An 11718-nucleotide genomic window follows, 5' to 3' on the forward strand; every position below is an offset into this window, starting at 1 on the left:
TGTGTCAAGGCCTGCTTCACTTTATTTTATTTTTTTACTGTTTTGAGATGGAGCTCTGTCACCCTGCGCAGAGTGCTGTGGCACCATCATAGCTCACAGCAATCTCAAACTCCTGGGTTTAAGGCATCCTAGTGCCTCAGCCTCCTGAGTACCTGGACTATAGGCTCAAACCACTAAGTCTGGTAAATTTTTCTATTCTTGTTAGAGACACGAGTCTCACTCTTGCTCAGGCTGGTCTCAAACTGACCTCATGTGATCCTCTTGCCTTGGCCTCCCAGAATGCTGGGATTACAGGTGAGAGCCACCGCCCCCGGCCCTACTTCACATTTATAACCATGAACAATGAGAAATAACCTAAAATGGGCAAGAATAGTGGAATGGCCTAATCAGCCATGGCCCTTTCCCTGTGGAATATCATGTGGTTATTCAAAGGTTGTTGTATCAGATTACTTAACACAGGAAGATAACCTTGATATATCAAGCAAATAAAGCTGATGTAAAATAAAAATGTATGGTATAAAATATAATGTATAAAAATAAAATAAAATAAAAATATATGGTATAGAATTTTGCCATAGAAATGTGCATAGAAAAAGGCTAGAATTCTTACAATTGATCACGATGATCATCTTTGAGTGATGAAATTCTAGCTTATATTAATTTTCATCTTTTTTATCCATTCTTACTTTTCTACAATTAACATGAGTTGTATTGTGAGAAAAAAAAAAACTTTAAAAATCTGAACATAAAAGACCCTAATCTAACATTTCTTCCTCTGAGAATTTTTTCTTTCCTGGTCCCCTAGTGTGCTCACTCCCTTCCTTGGGCTACAATAGTACCTTGTCCAGACCTTTAATACCTGCAGTAAGGGATTATCACCTACAACAAGGTGTCACACTCTGTTGTCTTTATAGGATGAACGTCTGTCTTCTCCCTCAGTCTTTGAGAACCACAGAGCAGGGATTGTGCTTATTAACCTGTGATCTGTAGGGCCTGAGTAGTGCTTAAGAAATATTTATAGAATGAGTCAGCTGAAGAGGGAGAGGACCTATATCAGTACTATGAGTAATACTGCAACAGAGGCAAGGGAAGTCAGATGGGGAAGTTCTCAGTGTTGCTGGCCTGGAGGATGATCAGAGAGAGATGCTCTGACATGCTCAGAACAGGGATTCAGGTCGAGAGCCCCAATCATGGCACCATGGACACAGCCAAGGAGTCAGGTATGCTGGGGAAAATAGAGGACTTCTTTTCAGACTTGGATTCTGAGGTGCTGGGGGAAGATCTCAGGGCCAATGCCATTGCCACTGATTGTCATTGCCTTAAGCAGCTGAGTGAGCAATTTCTCTGAGTGAAAGCATGTGGGGAGAGGAACTGGGGTAGGAGAGCTGCCTGACCCTTGGAAAGGGTGGGGACAGCTAAGGTCAGCATGAAGGGGGAGAGTGTCCAGGAGAGAAGGTGAGCAGTAGACCTAGGGGTAGGAGAAAGGCCGAAGGTCAAGGCAGAAGCAAGCAGGGCCTGTCCCACAGTGGGTGAGAATGCTGATCAGATTGTGCAGACCACGATCCTTTAGCCCCCTGCTCAGGCTCAGTGAGGAGCCTTCAGTGCTGAGGACATTCGTGCTTAGGGGATCGACCAAGAACTGGAGATAGGGGCGTGTGGGTACTCACAGGACTACCCCAGTGGGCCTGCATCTTGGCCTGTGCTGTCTGCTCTCATGCAGTTGAAGCCTCTTCACGCGGTGGCAGAATTGGATGCAGAAAGTGAACACCAGGAGCTCCATGTCTGTTTGGACATACACGCTGGATGCTAGGAAATGACCCATCACCCGTGTCAGGAACTTCTCATCCTGAGTCTCGTACAAACAGTGGAACAAATCCAGAAAGCCAAGCTGCCGGGGAGACCACAGGCCCTGGGCCTTCCCCTTGGCCCACTGCAGCAGCTCCCTCTTCAGCTCAGGAGCCCGCTGGTAGGTGAAGATGCTCTCCATCTCTCTCCCTGTCTGCTCACTTAAAAGCCCAAATAGGAAACGTGCAGTTGGTGTCTGGAGCAGGTCATGTGTTCTGTATGCATCTAGCAAACCTCCCACACCTCTGATGCTGTTAGGATGTTCACCTCTCTTCTCATCCCCCAAGGCACAGGACACTGCTGCAAAGAACTCCTGGAGACACAGGTGGATGAAGCTGTAGCTGAGAGAGGTGGGGTGCTGTTGAAGAACACCCATCTTCATGAAAGTGGAGATGATGGGCCCATTTAACCCATACTTCCTAAGGTCACCTCGGCTGAAAAGGCTCCTTTTTCGCCCAATGCCCTCAGCAGCCAGGGAGCAGATGCCTCTCAGCTGAGGCCCGAGGGGCTGAGCCGGGAGAGCCTGGGAGAGGTAGTATAGGTGGAGGCCAGTGGCAGTTGTGGTGGTCAGTGTGAGGTCCTCCTCCCTCTCCATCTGCTGCTTCAGGCAGGTGCAGACCAGCCAGGACAGCCAGGGCACGAGACACATGGTCCAGACTGCTCGGTTTGACTCAACCAAGCTGAGGGCTCTAAGTGCTTGGCTTTCATCTGTGAAATAGTTATAGAAATATTCCTTCCTGCCAGACTCAGAGAACCCCAGGACCTCCACCCAACGTGGCTGCTGCAGAGAAGGAATAAGCTTCTGCAGAGCCACAGTCCGAGTCGTGATCAGGAAGGATGCCTCGGGAAGTATGGTTTTCCCCAGCAAACGGCCCAGCAGCGTGGCCACCCGTTGTGGCTGGCTCCAGTGTTGACAGAGCTTGGCACTCTGTTGCTGCAAGACCCATCTTGGCTCATCCACGCCATCGAGGATGAAGAGCAGCTGCTCTGGCCGAGACAGAACCTGACCAAGGGGAGCTGGAGGGGCCGCCTGGGCTTTTGTGATGAGCTCAGCGAGACTCACCACCTTGGACTGGGCCAGCTCTCTGCAGCTGAAGTAGAAGACGTGCTTGAAGCGGTCCCGGTATAGCAGGCCTTCCTCCCAGCCTCTCTGCACCTGCCTGGCCAGTGTTGATTTCCCAATTCCAGCGGCTCCATGCAGTATGACCATGTGAGGTTCTTCTTGGGCTCCCAGGCCTGGGCCAAATAAGTCTCTCATCTCAATCAAATGTCCTTGATTCTCAACCACAGGGACTTGTCTCTTCCTCCTGAACAGGGACTCGAGGCCTCTGTGGTGAGGTCTTTGTAGAAGTAGCAGCTGTGTGAATTTTTGGTGCAAATCCTCATTTTTCCAGGACCATGTGAATCCTGGAGTCTCTCTCCTCTGCTTCTGGTATCTTTTTCTCATTCCTAAGGGAGGGGAAGGTGGAACATAAAGGTATAGAACAGACATGTTCATTCATTTTTCATTCATCCAACAACTATTTTAGGCACTTACTCCAAGGCCCACAGGGCAATGACTGCAGAGATGGCTGTGCTCTTGCCAACTAACTGAAGGAACATGGACTTTGGGGTGGAAGACCCCAGTTCAAGTCTTGACTGAACCAAGTCATCCTCCTTGGATGACTTTCCTTCTTCAAATGTTTATCATGGGCTTTCTGTGAGTCAAGTGCTGCTGCTGCTGTACGGGCTGGGGATAAAGAGTGAACAAAACACGTACTCTCTATCCTCATTAAGCCCATGGCTTGGCCCATTAGCTCCTGAGCTTCAGTTTTCTCATGTGTAAATGGGGCTGTGAGGTCTTCCTGCAGGAGGTCATGCCGGGGTGAAGGAGATAATGATGGTGTTGGAGATGCTATGGGGTCCTGACAGCGTCCCCTCAGCTCCCACCACTGCAGTATCTGCCAACGCTGTCCTTCTGCAACACCTGTGATGGTCAGTCTGAGGGCTCTCTCGGCCCACAAGTGGGTGAGCCAGAAACACTGGGGAGTTAAGACTCCAGGAGGAGTCCTCAGTGGACTATGGATGGGGATCCCTTGTCCCAGGACAGATACCATGAGGTGTGTCCACACTTTCTCCTGGTCATCCCTGGCCACATGTTTATAGGAGCAACTTGCTCTGTAGTGCACCTTTGAGCTCCCCCCTGCCTATCTCACTTCTTCTCCCCAGTAAAATGCTTGCAAGCAAATCCTGTGCCAGGTTCTGTTTCTGAAGGATCTCACCTGAGACAGAAGGGAAGATGCCTCTGAGCTCACAGATGGGACTGTCCCCTAGGGAGGGAATTCAGGCTCCCACATTAGATTCTAAATAGTAGAATTGCTACAAACTCTTCCTTCTTTCCCCTCCCAATATCTTGAGTGCCTCTCGCTTTTCTCCTTGCTATGAAACCATTATCAAGAATATTATTTTGTTCAGGTTCTTCACTTGGAAAATTCCCTTAGAATTTAGAATCAAGAAAATATGCATTTCTCTTGAATTGGTCTTTTCTCTTCTATTGAGTAATAGGTATTATGTAACCTATTATATTTCCCTTTTTGTCTTGTTTGCTAGGATGCTCCGAATTGATGGAAACCTCAATTATAGCAACTGATTAATCCTCATGGCTTACATACTTGCCGGTTTTCGCTTTTCAGGTTATTGCATTCTAGTAAGGTTATGGCATTTGTATGTTTCTGTAAGATGCCTCTAATCTTACTTTTTCTCCCTTCCTTTCTTCTTCCTTTTCTTTTTTTGAATGGGAAGTGGTGTAACTAATTAAGCCATTAGATATACTTTGAGCCTGGGCCCTATTTTAGGACCACGAATTCTACAAGTTTACTCCTAGCTGGGTACAGAAGAACTCCTTTTAACATAACATCTCTCAGATTTCAAAGATGACCTCTTCTAGTGCACTTATTGAGAGGCACTAGAGTTCAGTGGTTAAGACCATGGCATCAGGGGCCTGTGCATGATGTATGAGTTGGAAGTGTGTATTGTGGAGTCAGAGAGACGAAGTCTGAATGCCATCTCTGCCACTACTAACTAGGAGACTTTCCTTTTTGAGCCTTCATTTTTTCATTTCCAAGGTGAGATAATAATAATATCTCATGGGGTGGCTGTGAAATTTAAGCACAATGGGCCACTGTAGCGGCAGGCCCAGGGCCTGACACAGAGGATGTCCAGCAAACACTATGGGCGTGTGACTTGCTCTGTGCTTCCCAGGGAGGGAGAAGCTCAGTGGAAATCAAATCCAGCTCTTCTGACCCTAGACCAGTGCCCTGTCCACTAAACCAGTGAAGTGTTTCCTGGCTAGAAGAGGCACCTGCATTGTAAAGTTCATGGCCTCCTGGAAATAGTGCCGTGGTCCAGTGGAGAGACTCCATAGCAGGATTTCTGGAGAGCCATTTCAGATGTGTTCCTGGTCCTCTGTGTTCAGCCTGTCAACCTGGCCCCAAGGGCATTTTTTTTTCTTGGAGGAGCAGGGCAATTGGACATTTTTTAGCTCAAGCTGTGTTCTATAGCAGCCAGCAACCCCTGTAGACTGCTCTTCCCACCCTCCTGTACCACACCCAGGACCAACTGTAAGAGGACCCTCTTACTCTCTCCTCCCCACCCAACCTCATCCCAGACATTCCCCAGCTCTTCTCTCCTCCCATCACAAGGCAGAGTCCTTAGGAAACAATTAGCCAATTAATACCCAGTGAAGCGCCCATTTTTCCATGGTACAAAACTTTTGGCAGGTGGGAGCGATCTGTGGCCTCAGAAGTGGGACTCTGCTGTGGTTCCAGATCTGGACCAGGGGCAGAGAAGACAGGGTGGCTCTATCCCAGGGAACTCTTGGTCAGAGTGTCCCCACAGGGAACTCTTGTTCCATGCCTCTGCCAACTCTTCACAAGCTCAGCCGGGTCTCACCTGTGAAATACTTTTCAGACATTTCAGCCAGAGGCCACTCTGTCCCAGGAGCCTCCTGCATTCCGGGCTCTGGGCTGGGCTGAGGTGGGGATTTTCCATCCCTGAGCACTGCCGTGGATGTGGGGGTGTTGGGTGAGTCCTGGCTTAGAGACTGCTGGTCTGGGGGGCTGTGAAGAGCTTCGCAGAAGGGCAGGTAAGGGATTTCTACAAGGGAATGACAGTAAAGAAATGACAATTTTATTTTAGGTGCCTACCATTGGAACTCTCACAACTGGGTTTTGGTAATACTACTTTTTTTTTTTTAAGTTTTTTATTGTTGGGGATTCACTGAAGGTACAATAAACCAGGTTACACCAATTGCATTTGTTAGGCAAAGTCCCTCTTACAATCCTGTCTTGCCTCCAAAAGGTGTGGCACATTCCAAGGCCCCACCCCCTCCCTCCTTCCCTCTCTCTGCTCTTCCTTTCCCCACCCCTCCCTCCTTCTTTCTCTTTCTGCTCTCGCCTTCCCCCAGGTAATACTACTTTTAAAGCCATGTAAATGTAGAGAGATAATTTTATTTTCTTAGTAGCTGGTCTGAAAGTTCTCAGTGGGAATACAGTGTGTATTAGATACAAAAAATATATTGTTTTTTAGACACAGTCTCTCTCTGTTGCATGGGCTAGGATTCAACCAGTATCTACCTAGCTCACTGCAGCCTCTAACTCCTGGGCTCAATCAGTCCTCCAAGCTCAGCCTCTCATAGCTTTGACTATAGACATGAGCCACTGCGTCCAGCCTGAGGGAGGAAGATCTTAGTAAACCACTTGGAGAGTTGATCTCCCAATTTTGTGTAAAAATAAATAGTTACTAAGTGACATTCCAAAGAGGGTGGGTTTTCTTTACCATAAGGCAGCTGCTTTGCTAGGCACTGAAATGGAAGCTATGCAAGTTGGGGGCAGCACAGAATTGCTCTGTGTCCCAGAGAAGGGAAGAGACTGGGTACTGCATGGGGGAAGGACCAGAAAGAGAAGAATGCCCGTGGGGGCATAGGAGGACCCCTTTGTGGGGAGAGATGTGAACAGTTTAACATATCTGCTACCATGTCTTCAGTAGAATTTACATCATGAACTTGAACTTTAATGCAAGTACATTTTTTGTGCACCAGTCAGAGAAGAATAAATTCTGTACTGTGGAGTGGGAGGTGGCATGAGGAGCGAAAAGTCAGTAGTGCTATGAAGGCTCAGAGGAGGAAAATGAGCCAGTGGAGTGGAGAGACTTGTTTTATGTCACACAACATGCTGGTGAAGTTGGGGTGAAAACTGAGGTCAGTGGAGTCTGGGCCTGTGACGGTCATGAGGGTTTGAGCCGGGAGGGGGGTGAGAATGGGCATGGAAATAAGGGAAACAGACGGGGCCAGGTGGAAACTGTCACAAAGCAGCAATGGGCTGAGGAGGAAATCCGTGCACCAGGAATGGGTTGTTCTTGGTTCTAGCCCTTGTTCTCTCACTAAATGCTGTGTGAGCTTGCACTAATGAGCTGCTCTCTCTAGCCATCTGCTTTGGGAAGAGGTGGCCACCTTGATGCTGGCATGAGAAGCAGAAGAGGCAGGGGTGTAGCTGAGGTTTGCGGCCTGGGTGATTCAGGGTATCAGAGACCAAAATAAGGGAAATCTGGTGAGGAAAGTGGGTTGGGCTGAGAAATGAGCCTCACTTTTTCTTGGGGCCCATCTGGAGAGCAGAGTCCTCTTGAATTTCTGCACCACCCTGACCCTAAGGATCTTCAGAGTCCACAAAGATTGTGAGCGGAACTCTGCTTGGGCAAGGACCATGTCACATGTGGCACCCACTTGGGTGAGACTTACTGCCTGACCTACATGGATCTCAGTTTCCCCATCTGTCAAATGGGGAGGGGATATGATCTCAATATTTGCAAGTCTCTGAAAGTTATTTTGAGGGCTACTGCCTCTTAACAGCCCGCCCTGGCTCCACACTTCCTCTGCTGTCCTCCCTTCCAGGTCCCCATGTAGCTACGTGCTCACTCAGCTGGAGATCCACTGGTTGACTCACAGCCCTACCCAGGGCTCTCAGCCCAGCTCACCAAGCCTCACCTTTCCAGTGACGTTGAGATGTGTCAGTCAGCTGGCCAGAAGTCCTCCTTTCTGAGTACTGGGTGTACCCCTGGTATCCAAGTTTCTCTAGGAAACTAGAGTCAAAGGACTCCAGCATGACAGCAGGACTGGGTGGGTTGGGGGACTCCAGGTTGGGTACACTTGGGGAGCAGAGGGATGGGAGGTCATCACCTGCAGGAAGGAGACAGAAAGGTTGGGGATATGTCAGAGGGGCAGGGGCAGAAGCCAGGAGACTGAGACCAGGGCTCTTCATATTAAGCAGGCCTCCTGTATCAGCCAAGAGAGGTCAAGAGAAGCCAGGACCCACTGCAACCCTCCACAATCTCTTCCATGGGCTCGTCTGAAGAATGATTCTTTGGTGGACACTGCTGGGAAAAAAGTACTGGTCTGGATTCAGGAAACCTGCATATCTGTCCGTGTTCTGACCCTACTCCCTTGTGTGTCACTATTCTTCTCCCATTTGGGGCTCAGGGCCTCTGCCTCCAAGGGCTGCTAATAGTAATTATAACAACAGCAGCAGCAATAGCAAGAAGAGCTCTTATTTGTCGAGAATTTCTATACATCAGATTGTGTTGAATGTTTATCATGGGTTAGTTCTCATAGGCTCCCTCACACAGCCCAAGGAGGTGGGCTCTTACTCTTCATTTTACAGATGGAGAAATAGAGACAGAGAGTGGTGACGTGATTTGCTCAGGGTGCCAGGACTGAAACCTGCCTCTGCCTGAGTCTGTGCCCGTCACTGCCTGCCAGGAAAATGCTCTGCCTGGGAGCTGGGCCTGAAGTCCATGCCCACCCTTCCCGTCACCCTTCTGGATATCTCTGCATCTCCCTCCCAGGCATGGTGAGGACCACAAGGGTGGGGGAGATGCGCTTGAATAGAAGAGGGTGTGGGGCTCTGGGACCCAGCAGGGGCCCCCAGCTCCCGCCTAGTCTTTGTCAGGTTGGTCCCAAGTCACTGCCCAGCAGCAGAGCTGGCAGGGAGGGTGCAGTGGTAGTGGTGAGTCCTTAGGGAGGAAGAGTGGGGTCCTGAAGAACTACAGCAGGCAGAGGGGCCCTTTGTCCACTCACCTGACAACAAGGCCAACTCTGCCTGGGCCCGAGCACAGAATGAGCTCAGGCCCATCTGCTCCCAGGTGCGCAGGGCCAGGTCCCAGGCTTGCTGCTGCCCATACTGAGCCACCAGGTGTGAGGCCACCTCCATGCCACTCATCTTCTCTGGTGGAACCACCGCTGCACTGGAAGGGCCCCCGAAGGGTGCATCACTGGACAGACGAAGCTGGAACTCCTTCAGCTCCTCCTCCTTCAGTAGCTCCAAGTAATAGCCCAGCTGCCAATGGGCTCCGCTGGCCATGTCTGGCCCAGAGTAGGGCACTGGGGGATGTTCAGGTAGATGTGTAGTGAGGGGTGTCAGTTAGGCAGACAACAGTGGTCTCCTTTGCCTTGGCCCTACCATCTCCCATTGTGAGATTCCCACTGGGGTCATTACTCTCGGCTTGGTAAACTATTCAACATTTACACCAGTTTTGTAAGTCCCAGGGCATCTGCCAGTAGATGATATTGGCAGGAGTGAGGGGAAGGGGAGTGTTAGGAAAAGTCATGGGACAGAGGATCCTGTGGGGGACTGGGGGACGCTGAAAGAAGTCAGGTTATGTGCAGGTGCAGGGGTCAGGCCCAGGGCTCAGCAGGCAGGGTGATGGGAGGGCTGGGGATAGGGCGTGGGTGACACTCACGGTTCTGTGTTCCTCCGATTCTTCCCTGTCCTGGGCCCTGGACTCCCGGGATTAATCTTTGAGCTGCAAGACTGGCAGGAGGTGGGCTGGGAGAGGCAAGGCAGTGAGTGGGCTTACAGGGTCCCCAGTATCTTCACACCTCTCCTGGCCCTAGGATACCAACCAGTGAAGACAGTCCAGGGCCAGCCAGAGCAGGAAGAGAAAGTCACCCAGAGGAAACCCCTGGTGGGTGTGGCCAGGGGAGGGTGCGTCCTCGTACAGCTGCAGTAGAGCAGAGACTTACAGATCTCTAGGCAGGCAGCACCCACAGGCAGTCTGGGGGCACAGATGGCAGCACGTGCAGACGCATAGACACACATCTGCATGCAGACACCTGCCTCCCCACAGAGTCAGAGGGCATGCTTTCCTGACATGTGGCTGTGGGGCCCAGGTCCAGGCCCAGGCCCAGGCTTTCAGGATGGGTGGGGCCCCTGTGTCTGCCTGGGCAGCTCCTTCTTGGGAAACAAGAAGAAGCCCAGGGGCATCCTTCCCAGGCTTTCATGATTTGGGGGGCTTCCTGCTATGTTTTGAGGGGCCCTAAGAAGTGTATCTCAGGCCAGGGGGCTGTGTGCTTTGCGAGCAGCCTGGCACTCAGCTAGTAAACATTTCCACCTGAAAGCGGAAGAGCCCCCTTCAACCACCATCACTGCAAAGCCAGGACTTCTTCCTCTTTTGTAGAGTCAGCAGAGGTTGCGGTCTCCACATTGAGGAATGGCATTACCAACTTGTTTGCTGCTGTATAATAAAAAAGCACCAGGAGTTTCTGGAGATGCCCTGATTTGACCTGGGCTGGTGGAGTCCAGGCTCTAGTCTGTGGCTTATGTGGACACTTCCTCCTTGTTGGCTGATTCACTTCTCTGAGCCTTAGTTTGCTTGTCTGCTAAATGGGGCATCATAGGTTTTCCAAGAGGCTCAAATTCAACAAAAGCTCTCAGTGGTCGTTAAATATATTGGATAAGTGTTAGTTTTGTTTAATGGCAGATAAACACATTGTAAGATGTTCTAGTATCAGACTTACCCAAGGGAGAAAGCCTTGCTCCCAAATCTGGGATGACCAAAGGGTCTGAGTGCTCTGTGAAGGATCCTGAGACCCCACGTGGTGGAGGGGTGTAGGGGAGGGGTGTGGGGACTGCTTTTTCCTCATGACGCCAATCAGCTCTGACCCCAACTCTCTGGACCCAGCCAGAGGTGCCACAGTTCAATCCACTTCTGACACCGACTGCCTGGAGTTGGCATCAGACCCTGTTGAGCAGGTTTAAGGCTCAGTCTCACAAAACTGCCCTTACTTTTTTTTTTTTGAGACAGAGTCTCACTATGTTGCCTTCGGTATAGTGTCATGGCATAACAGCTCACAGGAACCTCAAACTCTTGGGCTGAAGTGATTCTCTTGCCTCAGCCTCCCACATTTTACAAAACTGCAAAAGGCAGAACTGTACCATCTGACTCCAAATCCCACGTCCCTTCCCTGTGAATCTTACCGACCTAGAACTAAATAGGGTGGACTAGAAGAGGAAGGGCCCTTGGAGGCTGACCTGTTTGTGATCTGACCAGGTCTCCTTGCTTCTCTGGACTTCCACACCTCTTTCCACTGGCCTTCAATCTTGACATGCCCAAAATTGACAGTTTAGTCCAGGATTCCCAAACTCCACGTCAGATAGCTTAGATGCACAAAGGCTCACATGTTCATGCCCACAGGTCAGAAAAACCCCTGGACAATTGTGGGCAGCTAAGGATTCTAGGTGGCTGGGTCAGTAGCCGGGAAGACATGTACTAGGGAAGACTCCCTCTGACTGGCCTTGGCCTCCAGACTTGGAGTCTCTCACATGTTCAGAATTCTAGGGATCCCCCACCCTCCGTGATGTAATAAAAGATAAATAATAAATTAGGTCTTTGCCTCCAATTCTTGGCACATAACTCCTAAAACCCCTGGATTCACCAGAACACTGAGTGTCTTCTGTACACTACTGAGGTGTCTGGTGGCTGGAGGCCCCCAAATGGCTTCAGGATGAGGGCTGGCCAGAAAGCCCATGGCAGGATTACAGGGTTGGAGCTTTCACCCCACCT

The 11718-nt window shown here is 50.2% G+C and overlaps 1 protein-coding gene across 1 annotated transcript in view; it reads right to left on the reverse strand.

Annotated features, from left to right (window-relative positions):
- The window catches only part of NLRP1 (NLR family pyrin domain containing 1), a 47091-nt gene extending 37296 nt beyond the window's left edge, over positions 1 to 9795 (reverse strand). Inside the window, exons 1-6 of the mRNA XM_053569154.1 lie at positions 9779 to 9795; positions 9616 to 9701; positions 8954 to 9256; positions 7865 to 8056; positions 5776 to 5979; positions 1668 to 3294 (exon numbers count right to left, since the gene is read on the reverse strand). Of these exons, the coding sequence (XP_053425129.1) occupies positions 1668 to 3294; positions 5776 to 5979; positions 7865 to 8056; positions 8954 to 9236 (2306 nt within the window). The 5' untranslated portion in view covers positions 9237 to 9256; positions 9616 to 9701; positions 9779 to 9795. The remainder of the gene's footprint in view (positions 1 to 1667; positions 3295 to 5775; positions 5980 to 7864; positions 8057 to 8953; positions 9257 to 9615; positions 9702 to 9778) is intronic.
- Positions 9796 to 11718: the final 1923 nt, after the last annotated feature.

The sequence above is a fragment of the Nycticebus coucang genome, chromosome 18 (genome assembly GCF_027406575.1).
Source record: "Nycticebus coucang isolate mNycCou1 chromosome 18, mNycCou1.pri, whole genome shotgun sequence".
Taxonomy (NCBI): Eukaryota; Metazoa; Chordata; class Mammalia; order Primates; family Lorisidae; genus Nycticebus; species Nycticebus coucang.